A 21370-nucleotide genomic window follows, 5' to 3' on the forward strand; every position below is an offset into this window, starting at 1 on the left:
GCAATCAAATTTTACATCCATATATATCTTTTGAAAATTAAAATTCGAAAATTTTTTCTAAAGCCTCCAGGGGACTTCGTTTACGCACGAAAAAATTTTATGTGCCCTTATTGCATCCGGACCCACAATTTAAGACTGCATTTATCTATTGAGTGGTTTTGATAATTTGGGTTTCGAACATTTGTGTTTTAAAATTTCGACAATTATACAATTGCAGGGATTTAATTAATTTGGTTATTGGAAAATTTTCTATATTCGTCAGTTTTAACTTTCAGGATATTCAAATTTTCTTGATGAACAATTCTTTTCAGTTTATTATTTTCCGGTAATTTAAAATTGGAGAAATTTTCCATTTTAATAATGATACTTTTGGTATTTTTCAACATTGATTATTTTGATTTTTTATACAATTTTATAAAATCTACAGAAATTACTTATAATCTTATGTAATGCCTAAGTTTCCTTTGAAATCCTATGAATAGCTCAGATATTTAAAAATTCCTCAAAACCCTTTGAAAGTTTGTAAATACAGTAAAATTTGTTTGTAATATCCTAAATCTTTCAATTCTTCTTAAACATCATAAAATCCCATAAAATCTGTAAAATCCCTTGAAATCTCTAGAAGTCCTTTAAACGTGCATTAAAATTCGTTTTACTTCCAAAAATTCAATAGAATTTCTTCCAAATTACCTGAAATCCTTTGAACCATGTAAAATGCGTAGATATATTTTTTATATTTATCAAAACTACTAGAAATTTGTTAAATCTCTAAAAATTTCTTCGAATTTTGTGAAATACTCTAAAACCACTTAAATCCTTTGAAATCAAATGAAATCTTTTCAATCTTTGAAGTAATTGCAGATCCTATACAAATTGCGAAGTCAAGTAAAATCCCTACAAATCCGTTAAAATATTTGAAATTCTCTAAAATCCTTTGGAATAGTTTGAAAACAAAATCCTTTTAAATCAATAAAATCAGCTAAAACAAGCCGAGTTTTTGATATACAATTGTATATGCACATGTTAAGTTTAAATTATAATTAAATTCAGTTAATTATTACTATTATAATTATAAATTATTATAAATAATTATGCAAAAATGAATAATATATTATTAACTTTATGGATACCAAAGCACAGTGTGGCAAAATTACGAAAAAAATTGCAATCGAATTCAAATCATTTTTTTCTTTTAAAAAATATGATTCAATTCTGCTGAGATCTCTCGAGGCTGATTGAAAAATAATTATTTACTTTATTTAAACATACAATTAGATAAAATTGCCAGATTTGAGATACTGCTGCTTTAATAACACGTAATTAATTAAAAATGATTGATGTTAGTGTACAATCAATAAACAACAGTCCCGAAGTATGAGTTGATAGTTTATTATAAATAAATAATGTGTTTCTAACATTTGTATTGGTATACATTAAATTAATATTCAAACATTAGAAAACGATAATGAACATATTTTTTATTGTTATAAAAATTCATAAACAACTGCTTAGTTTGAGCAACTTTTGAGTGTTTTTTATTTGCGAGATATTCTTTAGTAAGTTATGTTCTCATTATTTTTGCAATTTTGCAAATTTTATTTTGTGATGCTAATCATTTGACATGTAAAAAAACTCAAGTAATATTTCAAACATTTGACATTTAAAAAGCCTTTTTGCGCACTTACATTTTTTTTAAATAGATTTTTTTCTTAAAAATTCGAATTTTTTCAAATAAAGTTTAAAAACAGTTAAATATTTCATAATACTTAAAAAAATCTTGAGTTTAATTTTAAAAATCTATGAAATTGACATATTAAATATCTCTTTCTTTAAGAATGTAGTATACTAAGTTAAAAGAAACACTGTTAAAAATGAATAATAAAATATAAGTAACTTTAGTATCTTTGGTAAGTTTTCATTTCGAAACATTTATTTGGCAATTATACAAGTTTTTTTACAAACAATATTTTCTTTAAATATATTGTTTTAATACATAATGGTTTTACCCAAAGAGAAAGTAAAAACATAAAACACTTAATAACTATTGTTGAATAAACAATTTAAATCTGATTTTTTTTAAGCATTTAGTTTACTTCCAAAATCATTTAAAATTAATAATGAAAACATTTTTCTTGGGTTTCTAACTCATTTTTAACAATACTCCTTTTTGAGCTTGCGTTAACTTTAGCACATCCCTTATGAATATTATTGGGCGTTAGAATTTGTCTTTAAGTTCGAGAATTATAAGGTATGCTGAAGACACTCTTAAGCAAAATTGAATTGCTTTGATAAGAAATTAATAATTTCACTAAAGTCTGTATACTCTTTTATTTTATTCTGTACCTTTACCATCATTTCAATTATCAACTTGTATACTTTTGTAGTGATGATATATTTAATAGATATTAGGATAAATAATAGAAATTAATCATTTTGTTTTTGTTTTAAAGAATAGAGCATGTTATATTTAAAATTTAAGAAATTTAAATGAGATTAAAATCCAAATTAAAAATCCTATTTGACGTCCAATAATTAAATTGATGAAAACTCCTGAAACACAAGAATTCAACGACCGAATTGGGACAACAACGAACAAATAAAAAATGCTCCTATAGTAATCTACAAAAAAAAAGTCCTACAAAAATAAAAAAGAGGAAAGAAAAAGGAGAAGGCAACCAACCATATTCCCATCCTTCTCTTTTTCTTTCATCTTTTTTGTTTTTATCATTATCAAATTACAAGAAAATAATATTCAAAATTAAAATTAAAATTACATGACCAACGTTTCAGTATCATACAGTACCATTATGAAGTCAAGAAAAACATAAACATGTAGAAATTAACAGCAACGAAGAACCGGTGCTCTCTCTTTGATATCTGAGAATCGAATCAAAATTCAAAATTTTAAATAGGAGCATTTTTTTGATTTTTTGTTATTTTCCAAACTTGGACGTTGGTTTCTTGTGTTTTGAGGAGTTTTCATCAATGTTTCATTGACCCAAAAAAAGTAATATTATTTTTTTAACCTCTCATACGTTATAAGGTACAGCTGTAAACGCGTTTCCTTGAATATCTTGGTTGGTTCCAAAGGCGTTTTTATGTAGTTTATTCATTAGGATCTCAGATTAGCATTAGTGTATTTATTTTTGAAAAGTATCAAAATAGTTACATTGCCAAAAAAAAGTTTCAAAAAGTGTCAATAGTGTCCTAAATCCGAGGCCTGTGAGAATGTATAATTGAGATACTCACATCAACTTCTATAAATGGAATGTTGAACACCTTCATCGTTGGCTGTAGAGTAGGTTGGTACCTGTAGAACTCGTGATTTCCTCGGTACCACTTAACTGAGTAAAGAGGTGCATTCTCGAGGTTATAATGACACCGTAGTTTGGCCTCATGACCATTTTCCACCGCCCGAGGAATCACTTCCAAGCTGACGTTCTTCAGACACCTTGCACCTTTAACAAAAAATGAGAACAGGAACGTCATATTAGCTCTAGGGTACGTGCATCATTGTTACTAAGTACTGACTACTATGCCAGTCGCAAACGTCAGCGAGAAATTGCAATTTCAACCAATGACACTTTGGAGTCCCCGACTACACTCGTCTGACTCCCCCAGTTACTCACCCTATTTCATCCCCCGTGTAACCCCAGCAAATAGAAATTTGCACTACTTTTCCTCTTAAATTCCGCAAACGTATCCACAGTCACAGGGTTATTGACATTTTAGCACAGACATTGGCGCTTTAATCACACGCGAATTGGGTCGTGATTGAGGGACTATGTGAATGGTGCTAGGTCAATAAAACTTTAGAGAGACATCCCATCTGATGTGTTTATGCGTTGGCCCTAAGTGCGAATGTTCCGCTTTATAAGAAGGTTACTCTGCTATCATTTTAGTATCAATTCATTCTACGGTTGTTTATAATTCAACATGTATTAAATAAAATATTTAAAAATAAAAGAAAAAAATAGTTCATCCCATTTAAGATTAATCTTTGCCTGCAATAAAAACTAATTTCACGTAGCTAGATTTACTGACGACAGTGGGTATGGTTACTGTTTAAACTTTATTGTATGTTCTTCTATTTTAATAGAAAAAAGTTCAATATTGCGTATTCGAAAATTATTCAAATCAAAAATTAATTACTGATTTTTCTATGAGGGAGTGTATATACGTGGCAAAAAATACGGCTAATTCGGGGTGACTAAACAATCATGAAAGCATGAAAAAAAATCCAGACTGTTTTCCGGTTTTCCTAGTCAAAAAATATATTTTCACGGGTTGACCATTATGCGTTTACATTAATGATTATTCAATGCTGATTGTTTTATTATAAATAAATGGTTGGAAACTACAAAGGGGCTAATTCACCGAATTTTCAACATTCAATTTTTTTGGATTTTCGTATTGTCCAATCTGTTCTGCGTGTCGTGTTGTTTTTCAGAAAGTCAAAAATTGATTCCTTCTATTTTTTATAAAATAACAAAGTTCCTCAAAAGGCTATTCCAAGAAGAACTCGAAAAACAGTTTTTCCGTTCTTCTAAAAAAACTTCCGAATGAGGGTTAGCCTGTTAGCTCCTGTTACGCCTACCTGCGGCGCGGCGTCGATTCTCGGAAGGGCTATAGAAGGAAGAGCTATTGAAGGGTTGCACTGTAAGACATTATAAGGTGATTTTTCAATAAAAGAGGGAGATAATTTCTTTCACATAAAATAAATGTAAGTGCCATATTCATAAGGGTATATACCAAAACATAATGCATTTTCAATAAAATAGGGAAATTTTCAACAAAGGAGTTGAGCTACCTACTTAAAAAGTCAAGTGTTTAGAACAAAATTTTTCACTTTTGAACCTAAAAAGATCAATTTTTCAACAAATACATTTTATATGTTGACTAAATAATTAAATTTTCCATCAGGGAAGATGAATCTTCAACCAAATGATCAGAAATTCAAAACTCTAATGGTATTTATAAGAAAACAAAGAAGTGGAATGGGTAAAAATTCGGAAACGTTAAAATTAGGAGGGTGAACAATTAGGAATACGTAAATATACGGAGAGGAAAAATTTGGAAAGTAGAAAAATTCGGAATAGTAAATAAATGTACGTATCAGCAGCTGTATACTTTTTTATTTATGGCAGCAAAAAAATATTTATCACAGTAAATTTAAATGTCATATCACAATAAATTTATGTTATCCATCATTTTAAATTTTTCATGAAAGAATAATTATTTAGACTTACTATGATAAATATTTGTATGCTACCATAATTAAATAATTATAGACCTGCTAATATATACATTTATTAGCAATTCCGAATTTTTCTACTTTCCGAATTTTTCCTCTCCGTATATTTACTTATTCCTAATTGTTCACCCTACTAATTTTAACGCTTCCCAACTTTTACCAATGCCGCTTCTTTGGTTTTCGCATAAATACCTTTCAGAGTTTTGGATTTCCGACTTATTCCTCTTTCCCCCTTTTCGCTATTCCTAGGTTTTACCATTATGTAATATAACCCATTCTCAAATTTTACCTTTCTTAATTTTCACCGTTCCGAAAAATGAACGGGTCCCTTATCAGCCAAGTAGTTGAATTTTTAAGCCGAAAGGACGAATTTTCTAGACGACAGTTTAATTTTCAAGCAAGAAAGACAAATTTTCAAACAAAAAGCAAATTTCCAATCGAAAAGGTTGAATTTCCTATTCAAAAAGATGATCTATCAACAAAAATTTATAATTCTTCACCATTAAATATTACTTTTCAGAAAATAGTTGACTTTTCAACAAACAGTAAAACTTTTAACCAAAAGAGAGGAATTATGAATAAAAAATATAAGAGTCGACTATTCAATTAAAAAAATTACCTTTGAAGCAAGAAAGATTAATTCTTTCTAAAAAAAACGACTTCTCTACCAAGTGATAAAATAATAATCCAAAAGGTTGCACTTTCTATCCAAAAAGACGAATTTTCAATAAAACTTTTTAATGCTCGACCATAAAAGATTATTTAGTTTTTAAGAAATTAGATTTCTATTAAAATAAGTTAAATGTTGAACATATATCAGAATTTTTAACCAAACGATACAAATTCTCGACCAAAAATGCAATAGTAGACTTCTTAATTAAAAGAAAAAAATAATTTTCAGCCAGAAAAGATGAATTTTCAACCAAGAAGCATGAATTTTCTACCAAAAGATGAAATTTTATTCCAAAATGACTTTATAACAAAACAAAAAAACAATGATTTCATAACAAAATAGTTAAATATATAGCAAAATAATTCAACTTGTAACCAAATAGTAGAATTTTGAACCAAAAGAGATCACTTTTGGATTAAAAACTTGATAGTAGACTTTTGAATACAAAAGAATTATGTTTCATCAAAAAAGATGCATTTTTGAACAAAGAAAGATTACTTTAATACTAAGAGGTGGATTTTCAATCCAAAAAGACGAATGATCTAATTGAAAGAAAATTTGTTTATTTCATATTATTTCTGAACTAATAATGACATAGTAGATTTTTAAAATAAAAAGAATGCACTTTTAAACAAAAAAGATAACTTTTACAAAAAAGAGTTGTATTATCAAGGAAATAAATAAATTTTTAACCAAGTGGTAGAGCTTGTGACCAAAAGAAATGAATTATGAACCAAAACTATAATAGTAGACTATTTAAATGAAAAGATATTCAAGCCCACAACAGATGAATTTCTAACCAACAAACTTTCCTACCAAAAGATGAATTCTAATTCCAAGAGGATTTTGAACAAAATTTAAACAAAAAGTTGAATTTTTGACCAAATAGTTGAACTCTTGTAATTAACATGTTAAATATACAAGAAATAAGTTTTTGTCCTGAAATATCAAAAGGAACTTTAGTATTTAAATGACCCATTAATATAAGCTTCAAATTCTTAAATATATACAGTATGAAAGAAACATTCATTTTTGGGAAAGCTGAATCCATTTTTCAGTATGATCTTCGATATTTTAAAGAAGATGATGGCGGTAATGTAAATAGGAAAATTGTTAGGGAACCCATTAAGCCCTCATTAGCAAATCAGAGCAAACCAAATTTTTAACGTTTTTCATTACATTAATAAAAAATGTCTATAAAAACGAAAAATGAAAATGGGAAGAACTTTGTAAAAAACAAAAGTTCAACACTAGCTTTATGCAGATTATAAATATTTAGATTATTGAATTTACTTTTTACATTTATTTACATTTACTTATTATATATTATCTCGTTGCAAGACAATTAGTAAAATGAGAATCCCAAAGTATGGAGAGATAGTTTTTATCACGCAGACTTTAAATTTCTTTCTAGGCTCTTGATCTTTTTTAATTTAAGCCAACTTAGGCCTAATTAGTTTTTAATTAAAAAGTAAATGTTAGGAAGAAAGAAAGGAAATGTACAATCTGCCTTATATTTTTCCATGGGTCATCCTGCAGAAGAGTAGCCATTAAAATTTCATTACAAAATTTTAACTTGCACTCTGAGACGAACGAGCTGCATCGGGCAGGAAAGTAATGAAAGGTGGGAAGTGGAGTTGCCAGAGAAAAATGTGTCCAGAGAGGATATCTTATACAATATTAAATGAGTAATAATTATCTGTATTTGAATTTCAAGAAATACTAATTACGGAATTATCGCTCATGATTTTTTTAATTCATTGCAATCTACAATTTAAAGTAAAATTTTCAATTATTATTACTCTAATTTATTTAAACTTATGATTTCCAATGTTGTATTAGCAAAATTAGAGAACCTGAAATAAAAATAAAGAAGTGTAAATAAAAACTGGATAGAGACCAAACCGTTAACTCGATAAAATGAAGTTTAAAAATATGAAAATAAGGACGATTTGGGTTTTCCTCTCCAAAACAAACAAAAAATTTTAAAAGGAAATTTTATTCACGTGAAACATTGCAAACAATGGCTATATAATTATATACTTTTGACTGAAATTCCTAATATTCAGTATAAAAGTTTCTTTATTTTTGATCCTCATTCAGTTAAATTTTTTTTTGAAATTTTAGCGTAACGAAGAATAGATCTACTACATATATAGAACAGGCTTGAAAAAGTCTTTACTAGATTTTTGTACTTTCGTAAAAAATGTTCAGTTTTAAAGTTCATAAAATAAAAATTGGAAACTGAATATTCTGTTTTCCCCCCTCCCACATAGAAACCAATTTTTTTAATGGTTTCATATATTTAATGCAGCGTTCTTCCGAAACACATACTTCTATAATTTTATTAAAATTTTATATTGGAAATCCTATCACCGAAAACTGCTTTTGTTCATACAGTGAAATCTAATTTTTGGCCCTAATGCAGTTGGCATTCTCATGTATTCTACTTTGAATTAGGCAACAAAATAAAAAATCACTTCAGATTCATATTTAAAAACTTTTCAATTCTAGGTCCTTAAAATAGAAAATATTCTTCAAACATATAAAACTTGAGAATGTGAATAATTTAACAAATTTGTAAATATACCCATTTTCTATTAAAATGTTTAAAACCTTCCCTATTTTAATTACAAATGTGACAATTTCAAAAATGCTAATTTATATCTAAGTGATTTGAATTTCAAAGCGACTGAAATGGAATAATCTCGAAAGAAATCTTAAATTTTTTTAACCTCTCTAACTTTTCACCTGCCTAAATTTTGTGCTGTCATAAGTATTAATCTGGTTAATTTTGAGCCGGCTAAATAACTCATCTGGACAAAAGAATTTTAAAAAAATCAAATAAATTTCCAAATTTTTCTCGAAAACAACGATCGATATACAAAATATTTTAATTATAGTTTACACATCAAGAAAAGTTATGTGAAAAGTTCTCTTATGTATTGATGATATATTGCATCTTTTAAGATGAAAATAAAATAAATTCAATTTTCATAACCAACAAATTCTTTTCGCCACAAAAATGTTTGGTTGTATAAGACTTAAAGGATGTTTTATTTGTATAAGGATAATTCAGAAAAATATTAACAGAAATAAACATTGTGAGGATTCTTTTTTTAACAGATCGCTTTAAAGTTAAACAACATTTTGTTTATTTGAAGAAGACATCATATAAGTATTTTCACGGTGTAAAACACTTTTATGAAAAGAATTTATATTTAAAGAAATCCGATTATTAACATTTTTTTCTCGTAAATAGTTCAAAATATCATAATAGAGTAAGAGAAATTTGTGTCGACATTTTTAAAATTTTCAATCTATTTTCTTAACATTGCTTTGTGTCGGTTGTCGTTCCCGAGTAAAATAAAAAATTGTATTTTATGAAAAAATATCCTTGCCACAAACTTTATTTATTTATAGGTGTGGATTTTTTTAATAAATCGGGTTGTAATATTTATAGAAGAATCAACGTCATTTTATAAATTTTGGAAGCTTCTAAATTTTTCGGTAGATTTCGAAATTTTTATAAAAGGATGAATTTTAAACCCGAAAAAAAAGTACTTTCAACAAAACATTTGCATTAAAAACCAAATAGTAGAACTTTTAAACAAAAGTTACGAATTTTTAGTAAAAAATTTAATTTTTAACAAAATACTTGCATTTTCTACCTGCGATGATAATTACTCGAGCAACTGATCTATTTTTTCAATAAAAAAAGTTATACTTCAACCATAAAGCATTTATGTTTCGTACCAACTAGTTAAATTTTGAATTTTGGAGCGAAAAAGATGAATTATTAAGAAAATAGTAGATTTGTCCACAGAATAATTATATTTTCAACCAAATAGTAAAATTTCTAACCAAACGAGATTCGACAAAGAAATTGAATTTTTCATTAAAAAATATGACTTTAGAACAAAATAGTTGGGTCATTAACCAAATCTGTCGGGTTTTGCGAAAAAGTTTAAAAAGTTGATTTTGGAAAAAAATCTCCTTGTCACAAAAGTTATTTAGGTATAAGTGTGGGGTCTCTTAAGAACTTCTTTTAATATTTATAGAAAAATCGTCGCCATTTTATAAATTTGGACACTTGAAATTATTGGGCAGATTTCGAAATAAGACGAAAAATTCTGTCAGAATCTAAAAGTAAATGAAAACTTCCTCAAGTAAGTCAAAAATTATATAGATTTAAAGAAGAAAACTGGGTTTTGACGGTTGCGTATCCTGGGCAGAAACCCTTATGGTATCGGTCAATAGTCTGCGCATCGTAAATTTTTTATAGAGGGGTATTAGGGGGAGTGAGAGGAAACTTGAAGAGAAGTAGGGGAAATGAGGGTTAGGGAAGTGAGGGAAAACCTGGTGGGGGGAAATAGAGGAAATTAGAGAAAAAGAGGGGAAGGGAAGTAGGAAAAGTAAGAGGAAATAAGGGGAGGGAAAGTACGAGAATTAAAGAGATATGAGAGACAGGATGTAGGAAAAATAAGGGGAGGTAGGGAAAATTTTGGAATCGGAATTATGTGATACGAGAAGAGGAAGTGGGGTAAATTGGAGGTGAGAAAGTCAAAGAAAAGGGCGGGAAAGTGGGGAAAGTAAGGGGTATTTCATGGTGGGAAAGTATGAGAAATTAGGGGAGGGGAGATCATGGGAGATATTAGATATTAGAGAAGGAGCGTGGATGGGAAAGGAGAAGGAAACAGCAGAGCAAAAGTAGAGTTGGAAGAAGTATGGGGATGGGTAGGTGAGGGAATCATGATCAGAGAGAGGAGTAAGGGGAAATAATCGGGAGTAGAGAAGGAAAGTAAATTATAAGAACTCAATAAAGTTGAACAAATACATATTTGAAATCTAAATATTAAGAAAAAACAAATTAAATCCTAAAATTTCCTAAATTTGGAAGTATTTGTTATTGAAAAATTTATCATTTTAGGCTTAAGGAAGTCAATTATTACAATAGAAAATCTGAAAAAAGGGAAAATTTTTTCATTTAAACATCATGTTTCGGGTTAACTAGAATCGCCGATATCTAAATTTTTATAATCAAAGTTGAAAAACAACTGCTGTTATTTTAATGTTAACAATATTATTTAAATGCAAATGAGTTAGATAACCCGCTTACACTGGTGTATACGATTTCTTGCAGAGAGGATAGTGGGTTTTGCGTTGGTCAGAGGAAGCGTCGAGAAGTCTGGTTTTCACTAATTAGCTTTTTTTCCATCTGTGAGTAATTAGTCGCGAGAAGGCGTAATGGATCCCAGTACTTTCTAGCGTGAAAGCGAGTGCGGGTCTTGAGTTAAACGCGAGTTCATTACGCGATACGCAAAGGACTAAATACAGAGTTGTACGCGAATCCTGCAGGCAACCGCGAAAACTTTAAGTTTACCTCGTAGCACGAGTTTCCTTCGGAGCATCTTCAATGAAAGGAAACAGAGAGCTTTTGATTATTGCGATCAAACTTTTAATTCATTTTAAACTAAGTTTTGCATTCAGATGTTTATATCACGATTTTATGTAGGAACGGAACATTTGCGGCTAAAAAGTACAAAGTGGACAATATCATCTCCCTGTAATATTATACATTTTTGTTTGGAGAAATAATCTCCTAAATTAGAGGTGTTTATCAAGCATAATTTTTCAATAATATAATATGTGCCAATTATTTTTACTTTTGTGCGCAACAAAATAAATTGGAATTTCAGGGTAGCAGCAAAATCTCATTTTGAAAATTCCCTAACTTTTCCCTGATTGTATCCTCACCAATTTTTCTAAATGTTAATATTGAAAGTTCAGCATTTAAGGCTTGTGACATTTCTAACATTAAATCACTTAAACAAGAAGTTACATTACGGACAGAAAAACATGACTTTTCAACCAAATAGTTAAATTATTGACAGAAGAATTGAATTTTCAATAAAACAAATGAATTTCCAACCAAATTGTTTAATCTTAAACCAAAAGGACGAATTTTAAAAAACGTTTAATTACTGACAGAAAAAAATGACTTTTTATCAAAACAATTAAATTTTCAACAAAATATTTAAATCTTTACAAAACAATTAAATTTTTGATAAAATAATTTCATTTCCAGCCAAACTGTTTGATTTTCAATCAAAAGGACAAATTTTCAACAGGAAAGTTAATTTATCGAACGAAAAAGATTACTTTTTTCAAATAAATAAATTTAAAAAAAGTTAAATCTACAACAAAATACTTAAATTATCAAGAAAAAATATGAGTTTTCAAACAACTTGTTTAATCTTCAACCAAAAGACAAATTTGCAACAAAAAAGTTAAATTATTGACCGAAAAAGATGACTTCTTAAAAAAATGGTTCAATTTTCACCAAAATAATTTCCAAACAAATTGTTTAATCTTCAACCAAAATACGACTTTTTTGTATAAGAGACGAATGTTAAACAACAAAATTGTATTGCTGATTAAAAAAGATGTATTTTTAATTTAACACTGTGACCTTAAAAACATTACATTTTTAACAAAATAGGTAAATTGTTAACCGCAGAGTTGAGTTTTCAACCAAAGAATTAATTTTTAAAAATACAATGGCATTTGCAATCAAAAAGTTCATGCTTAAAGCAAAGAAATTAATTTTCAAAAAAAATACAACAGTTGAATTTTTAATGCAAAAAGTTCAACTTCAACCAAAAATAGTTGAAATTTACAAACAAATAGTTAGGTTTTTAAAACAAAAGATGAATTTTTTGGAAAACGGTTAAACTTTTATCACAAAAAGTAGAATTTTCAACTAAGAAGATACATTCTGAACCGAAAGTGGAAAAGTAACATTTTCTACAGAAAAAATTAGTTTCCACAAACCTTAACAAAATTTTAAGCAAATAGTAATCCAAGAATATAAATTTTTTACAAAAATGATGAATGTTCTAACCTGAATGACAAATTGTCAACAAATGAAGATTTTTCAGTCAAGAAATAACAAAAAATGTATTGAAATTATTTCTCTATTCAACCAAAAAATGAATTTCTTGCAAAATTGTTAAGTTTTTAACCAAAAAAGTGAAAATTCAAACCAAGAAAATTAATTTTCTACAAAAAAATAAGAAGTCTCAACAAAAAAAAAAACAATTTCCAACCAAAAATGAACAAGTTTAATTTTCAGTTAAAAGATTAACAGCAGGTGAAAAAAACGAATTTTTAACGAAGTAGTTACACTTGCAACCAAAGAGATGAATTTTTCACTAAACTGATAAAACTTCGACAACAGAAAAAATAATTTTTCAACTAGATCAAACTTGAACTGAGCAGTTTAATTTCTAACCAAACAAGGTAAACTGACAAGGAATAATGTAATAGCAGACATATCAATACAAAGAGATTTTGATTTCGTATAAAGAACAGTTTAATTGAACCACAAAATAAGAATTTTCAACAAACAAGTTGATTCCTCATTCAAATAAGATTAATTTTCAACTTTACATTTATATATTTTTATTTTTTGTTGTTGTTGAAATTTCAAAGATTTAGTTGAATTTTTTCACTTTATTGACTGAAAATTCACCTCTGTATTTAAAAATTCATTTTCCTTCTTAGACAATGTATTTCTTCTGGTAGAAAATTAATCTTTTTTGGTTAAAACTTCAAGTATTGGCCGGTTTTCGGCAAATTCAATTGCCCTTAATTTGAAATGAAAGTATTATTAATATAGATTATCTGGTTTGAAATATACCCATTTTATTAATAATTCGTATGGTTTGGTTACATTCAACTTTTTTTTGTTTGTTTCAAATTATAATATTTTATAGTGGAAAATATAAAAATTTCAGTTTGTTCCAAAATTCAATTTTTAACATTCAATTATTAACATTCATTAATTTTATGCCGTTGAATCGTTATATCCTAAAAGTTACAGGAAATCAATGCAATGTAGTAAAATGTGAAGGATAAAGCTGTTTATCACATTAATTGCCAGCAATGCTATAAAATTTACAACGACCACCAATTATCTGACGTTATGTATGAATGTAAATTAAGTATTGGAATAATGGATATAGTATTTCAGGGCAGGAAAGTGAGACGACAAATATTTTTAAAAAATAGTGTCAGTGGAGTGAATGACGCCTGGAACAAAAGACCTTGGAAACTCATGGACCCGACTGAAGAGCTTCACATAATGACTTTGCTAGGGTCCTCATCTGGGGTGATTGCTAGAGAGATTTATCAGCAATCTGGGTCGAAACAGTGTTAAGAAACGAACTTGGGTGGAACGTGTGGGTGGAAAGTGGACGAAGACAATAATTTCGAAAATATAATTATATATAATAATTTTAATTAATCATGTATAATTATATGATAATATTTTTGAAAAGGAAATTTTTGCAATACACCTAAGTTGCGACATTTAAGAGCATTTTCAGGGTAGTTCACATTTAAATCTATATCTGATAGAACATTAGGCAGTAAAATCTTCATCTATAGCTGTATAAGCGATTTGTTCCTTATCCATTTGACGGTAGCACTTCCAGAAAAGTAATAACCGAACGCAGCGGATTTCGATAAAATAGTAAATGGGAAAAGTTTATTTAGAGGCAGAATGAGTCGCTATTGTATTCGCAATAAGGATCAGAGTTCAAATCCAGTTTGTTTATACCAAGTAGACAAAACTTTGGAATGATTTTAAGAATATTTCTTCTCAATATCCGCCCTCATTCTACTAACAAAGGCAGCATTCTGTTGTCTTTTTTCACAATAATTCACTTTTTTGTACTCTTCTAAAAAAAACGTATATTTCTTGTATGGAGCAGACAATTCTTTTATATTTTTTTTCGTTTCCTTACTATATTTTAATATCTCGAAAGGGAAAAATTTATCGAATAACTTGAAAAATTGAGATAAAATTCCAATTTCAGCTAGAAAATAAAATCGAGTTTAGTATAAATATTAAATCTGTAATACTTTGACAAGGCGAAGTATGAAAATTTGTTGATGTCTGATCAAAGTAAATTATGAAGACTCTGGGCCTGACTTGAACTAGGTACTACTACTGAATTATTTACTGACAATGAACAGTTCTTAAGAAGTTTAGAGAAAAGGAATATTCTGCGGAATATTCGTGACTATAAAACCTATTTATTAAATCAAAATCACAAATTAAAAGTTACAACTTTTTATTTTCCCATAAATTCTATTGAAATTGGTGATTATAATTTATTTTAAAAAATTTATATTGACTTCAGTTTTCCTTAAATTCGTTTCAAACTCATCGACAGGAAATGGAAATTACTTTAAACACTGTTAAATTTTTATAATGCATTTGAAATGTCTTTGAATCTGGGTTAAATTTAGTTTATTTCACTTTGGCTAAATTCACTTCATACGTGATTTTAATTTAGTATCAAAGTATCAAATTTATTTCTTTTATCTAAAAAACATCAAACTTTTCCCAAAAATGATAAATTTTGAATCCAGAAGAACAAAGTTACAACAAAATATTTTTTGACAAAAAGATTAATTGCAACTTCAAAGAGGGAGGTTTTAGTCACTCAAATTTTTAAATCTACTTTTTTAACACATTTCAATACATTAGTTGATGTTAGTGAGTGTCGATCAGGTAAAAAATTCAAATAATAGATCTTAAATTGTCGGTCATGGCGGCCTACGAAAAAATAATGTGATGGCCCAGCAATGTTTATTGTTAATATAACATTCTTATAAGGCCAACATGGAAGCCAACATATCTTTTTAACTTCTTATTTTTTAGCGATTTTAACTTTGAATAATTTGACAATTATATAATAAGCAAACAGTTTTTATTTCATTGACTTGACATGGTTCACTCCATAAAGTTAACAAGGACTATCTCCATCGAATTATGACATGGCTCTGTACATAGTTGTATTTTCACTGAAGAGACCCTCCGTCAAAGGGCGAAACGTCTATTAATAAAGATATTTTTTGGACCAGTATACCGACAACTTAAGATCTATTACGTCTCAATACAATTCGACACTAGGATGTTGAACTGGTTCAGAAATTTGGAAGCAGTTTTTTTGATTGTTTAGAGATTCATAAATATTGTTATGAAGCTTAAAAGAAAGGTTTATTCTGTTCATATGTAAAAAACCTTTTTTTATACACAAAGTGCAATAATGGTATTGCATGTGGATTTAAAAAAATTATCTATTATGTTTATACGATGAAAACTGTTCTGATATTCGAAATACAAGAATATCATATCCTGTGTACTTGTTCGCATCTTCGAAACACATTTATTGACTAATTTTTCAAAACTTTTTCACCGACCAGTACCTTCCATGACCAGGACCTCCCATGACCGCATATGATCTTGCAATACCGATTACAAAATTAAAAAAAAATATATTGCTTATCTTGTTCGTGTGCGAAAATTTTTTTAATGTTAGGAAATCAACAGTAATATATATGCTATATTTGTTCGTGCCTTTGAGACGCATCGAGTATCTTATTGAAGAACTGTTCATGAGCGAGCTTAAACTATCAATACAGTTTTCAAATTTTTTAAAGAAATTATTCACATTATTTATTATAGATTTTTTTTATATTGGGAATATAAGAGTACGATATTTTATGTACTTTTACGTGCCTTCGAGATGCGTGGATGGATCTATTGAGGAACATTCAACGATCATTCTTGATTATTCAATAGAAACCAATTATTTTTACATTCTCATCAGAAAAGGTATTAGATTTGAGTAAAATTTGACCCCCTGCCCACGGTCTTTATCAAATATCCACGTTTTGAGACCCCCTGAATCCGAAAAACAGGTTTTTCTCTACGGATATTCATAGTATTCGAAAAGACAAACAATTTATCCGAATGACTTTCTTTGATAAAAGCAAAATTTACCAGAGTTAAGGCATTTACAAAATTCAAAAAACGTAGTAAAATAAACATTTTAAGCCAAATAACGCACGACATGAAAAAAAGTAAAAAAAAGAAAAAAGTTTCTTTTTTAATGCCCTACAAGATTATTCTAACAACTTTTTGAATTCTCTTGAAAAATCAAAAATTACATTTTTCCATTCAACTATTTCACTTGCTTGATTCAGAATAACGTACAGCCCACAAACCTTCACAGAATTCGATAAAAAAAATTTGGAAAAAAAGATAATAAGATTTCTAAGAGAGTTGTCCAGCCTGATTTTTGAATTAGGTTTTAAATTTTTTTATAAATAAACAAATATGACGAAAAAATGGCCTTTTTCTATTTGACGTTCCCGGTGCTCGTCAATAACAGGAAAATGGCTGAAATCGCCTAAGTTGCATAAAATAGCATTACACTGAAAAAAATAGTTAGTTGGGACCACTAACAAAGTAGTAGGCCCAACTATTTTAGTTTGTAATATATGCCGCTGCTATTGAAGTGGTTGAGGCTACTACTTTTATTCGCAAGATTTGTATACTTTAAATAGTATGCGTTACTACTTTAATTAATAATTTTTACTATTGAATTAGTTATTTTACAAATAAATTAGTTGATCTACTACTTAAAGTAGTAATCCTTACTATTATATAATCTTATATAATATTACTATTCAATCTTATATTTTCTTACTATTCATATAATGATATGCATCCCGCTGGCAAGATGATGTATTTATATAAATTCGTGTATATTTTCACGGAGGCCTGTCTTGAAGTGTTTGTTGAATTTATTTGACACATCGAGTTCGCATCTATAGGTTATCAAGCAATCAAATTTGCCATAAACCAACAAAGTGACTAGAATTAAATTATATGAAAAATATTAATTCCACGATTATTTCAAAACAGTCCTCCGCACAGTGGTCTGGAATAGGGATTTACTGTTCATAATCGCCCAAAGGTCGTATTTCTTATCCGATTTAAAAGTTTGTTTAGAAATGCTCAGAAATTAATTTTTAAGAGAATTGTGGTTTGCTTTTTTCAAATTTTTTTCACAGAGCAACAATATATAAACAAATATAGTGACAAAATTGAACATTTTAGCTTTGTGAGTTTTTATCTCAAGAAAAAATACAAATAGAAACTCACTATCAGCCGGAATTATTGCACATGCATTCATAGAACATAATTAATTTTAATAATATTTAACTTAATTATTGTAAACAATTTCTATAAACAAATTCTTTATAAACGAGTTTTTCTCATAGCTGACTTGATTTTTCTGAACAAAAGTGATTCATAATTGTCTTTAAAGCCATTTATATACTTTCAGCTTCATCAAACATGAACAATATAAATTGTTTATAACAATTTAGTTAAACAAGTCCCCTAATCAGCCGTTTCCTCGCAGAAAAAAATGTTTTTTTTTTCAATAATTATTAGAGTGACATTTATTGCGTTGACTAAAATACGAAATTAAGTGAAGAATAATTTATGATTGTTATAAACAGTTTTTTTAACAAAAATACAATTTTTTTTTACATGCAAAAAGGACGGTTTTCCATTGAAATTATCCGACAATAAACGAACAGTGATTCCAAAATTGGATATGGGACATTAAATAATAATTTGCGTAATTGTTAATAACAATTTCTGTAGCAAACTGTCCATAGCAATAACGCTGTACTTGCGTTTTTAAAAGTCACCTATCTTTCATTTGTTTTATGCAACTTCCTGAAAAATAAAGGAGGAACAAGTAAAAATAAGGTGCAATAACGCTGCACTTGCGTATTTAGAAGTCACTTTTCAGAAATCACAATTCGAATCTAAAAATGATTCGAGTTTTGAATCGTAATTTATTTATTCTAATTTTTTATAATAATCACATTATTATTATAAGTATCAATTTTTTCATTGATTTAATAACACAAATAAGATTATCACAAAAATGATTGAAGAAAAAATAACTTTTTCTACGACAAACCGTAGATTGTCACGCATTGTTTTAAAATTGTTATTAACAATTACGCAAATTATTATTTAATGTCCCATATCCAATTTTGGAATCACTGTTAGTTTATTGTCGGATAATTCCAGTGGAAAACCGTCCTTTTTGCATATAAAACAAATTAATCATAGTTTTGTTAAAAAAATTGTTTATAACAATCATATAAATTATTCTTTATTTAATTTCGTTGGTTAGTCACCGCAATAAATGTCACTCTAATAATTATTGAAGAAAAAAACATTTTTTTCTACGAGGAAACGGCCGATTAGGAGACTTGTTTAACTAAATTGTTATAAACAATCTATCTTGTTTATGTTTGATGAAGCTTAAAGTATATAAATGGCTTTAAAGACAATTGTGAATCACTTTTGTTCAGAAAAATCAATTCAGCTATGAGAAAAACTCGTTTATAAAGAATTTGTTCATAGAAATGTTTATAAAAACAATAGTTGTTAGCTCATGCTAATTTTTTTGTTACAAATTATGACTATTACGAAAAATATTAGCAACTAGCGTGAAATAAACGATTTGTTCTATGATAAAAAAACACTAATAAGAATTTGTTTATAAAAAGGGTTTATAATAATTAAGTTAAATATTATTAAAATTAATTATGTTCTATGAATGCATGTGTAATAATTCCGGCTGATAGTGAGTTTCTATCTGTATTTTTTCTTGAGATAAAAATTCACAAAGCTAAAATGGTCAACTTTGTCACTATATTTGTTTATATATTGTTGCTCTGTGACAAAAATTTAAAAAAAGCAAACAATAATTCTCTTAAAAATTAATTGCTGGGCATTTCTAAAAAAAAATTTTTTTAATCGGTTAAGAAATACGACCTGTGGGCGCTTATGAACAATAAATTCCTATTCCAGACCACTGTGCTCCGTGAACAGGTGCCCTAAGCGTAGGCCGTAGCGTAGAGGACGCCCTAACGATCTATACGATGCTCTTCAATATTTTTCACGCGTATACACATTATATGTAAAGGTTTAGATTAAAATGGCGATCATCGAAAACATGACGAAACATTTCGATCCAAATGTTGGCAGCACTGCTCAGAATTCAGTTCTGCCAATATCGCCAAGGGGCGAAACTTGTAACATTTACTACTTTTATTTCTTGGAAAATAAATTGCTGGTGAATGTAACTAATTTATTTGTTGTGACTACAATTACTATCCTCACTAATATAACCTTCATAGGAGGACTAACGGTGATTTGTTACCGTATAAAACTGGTTAGTTACTGTTACCATCGAAGTAGTTATCGTAGCTTATACCAACTCTACTAATAAGGAGCTTCTTGTCGCAACTAACCATTTTTTTCAGTGTAGTTAAAAATATTCCAATATACCGTAGAAAACATTTTTTCAACAAATAATTATTTGTTGAAAAAATGTTTTCTACGCTTTTCCAAAAATACAAGTTTTTTCAAGTTATGTTGCAAGAAATTGTAATTGAAACATTATCATATCAAAAAATTCTCGTCTGATTATAATTGTTTATATTATAAACAAATTTAATGTAAAAATGCGGTAATCAGGCATTTTTCGACAGAAATATTCGTTTTTTTCTATTTCAATTTTTTTCAATTAGGAAATTTATGATAATTTTAGCTAAATTCATAATGTGTTGATTAATCTTGTGATTTTTCAAACAAATTTAATAAAGAAATGCATAATACGGGCGTTTGTCGACAGAAAAATTCGATTTTTTCAATGCCAGTATTTTCAGTTGGGACTTCATAACAATTTCAGCAAAATTCATAATTGTTTGATCAATTTTATGATTTTTTTTCAAAAAAATTTAATAAACAAATGCATTATTGGAGCATCTGTCGACGGATAATTTTTTTTTTAGATATCAGACTTTTGATTGGGATCTTCATTATAAATTTGGCAACGTCCATGATGAGTTGACAAATTTTACGACCCTTAAAAACAAATTTAACAAACAAATGCATTATTCGAGTATCTGTGGACGGCAAAATTCGTTTTTTTGGATTTCAGACTTTTTAATTGGAAATTTCATGATGATTTCAGTGAAATTCTTAATTGGTTGATAAATTTAATATTTTTTTAAAACCAAATTTAATGAACAAATGTATTATTCGAGCATCTGCTGATGGAAAATTGATTTTTTTCGATATCCTAATTAAAACTGTTGACATAGAAAAAAATCGAATTTTCCTGTAGACAAATGCCTGATTTGTGCATTTGTTTATAAAATTTGTTTATAATATAAAGAATTATGATTTTAAGAGAAATTTTTTTTAATATCATATAATTTCCATTAAAATTTCTTGCCATATAACTAGAAAAAACGCATGATTATGGAAAATCATAGTAAAAAATTTTCAACAAATATTTTGTTTATAAAAAATTTTATTGTTTAATATATAATATTGGAACCCCTATAGCTAATATTAGTATCAAAAATTAAAAACCTTATTCAAAAATTACAGTCTGTCAAGTTAAAGCGTGGGTGGCTTTACTCGCAGTCGGTAAGGTGTATCGACATGATTTTGGTGTCAAAATATTAAGAAGAGCTCCCTC

General features: G+C 28.1%; 1 protein-coding gene across 2 annotated transcripts in view; it reads right to left on the minus strand.

Annotated features, from left to right (window-relative positions):
- Positions 1-21370, minus strand: part of LOC117171815 — a 432578-nt gene that overhangs the window by 155168 nt on the left and 256040 nt on the right. For both annotated transcript variants that reach the window (XM_033359445.1, XM_033359444.1), the window contains exon 2: positions 3250-3458. In XM_033359445.1, coding sequence (XP_033215336.1) covers positions 3250-3458 — 209 coding nt within the window. The remainder of the gene's footprint in view (positions 1-3249; positions 3459-21370) is intronic.

Source organism: Belonocnema kinseyi, chromosome 4 (genome assembly GCF_010883055.1).
Source record: "Belonocnema kinseyi isolate 2016_QV_RU_SX_M_011 chromosome 4, B_treatae_v1, whole genome shotgun sequence".
Classification (NCBI taxonomy): Eukaryota; Metazoa; Arthropoda; class Insecta; order Hymenoptera; family Cynipidae; genus Belonocnema; species Belonocnema kinseyi.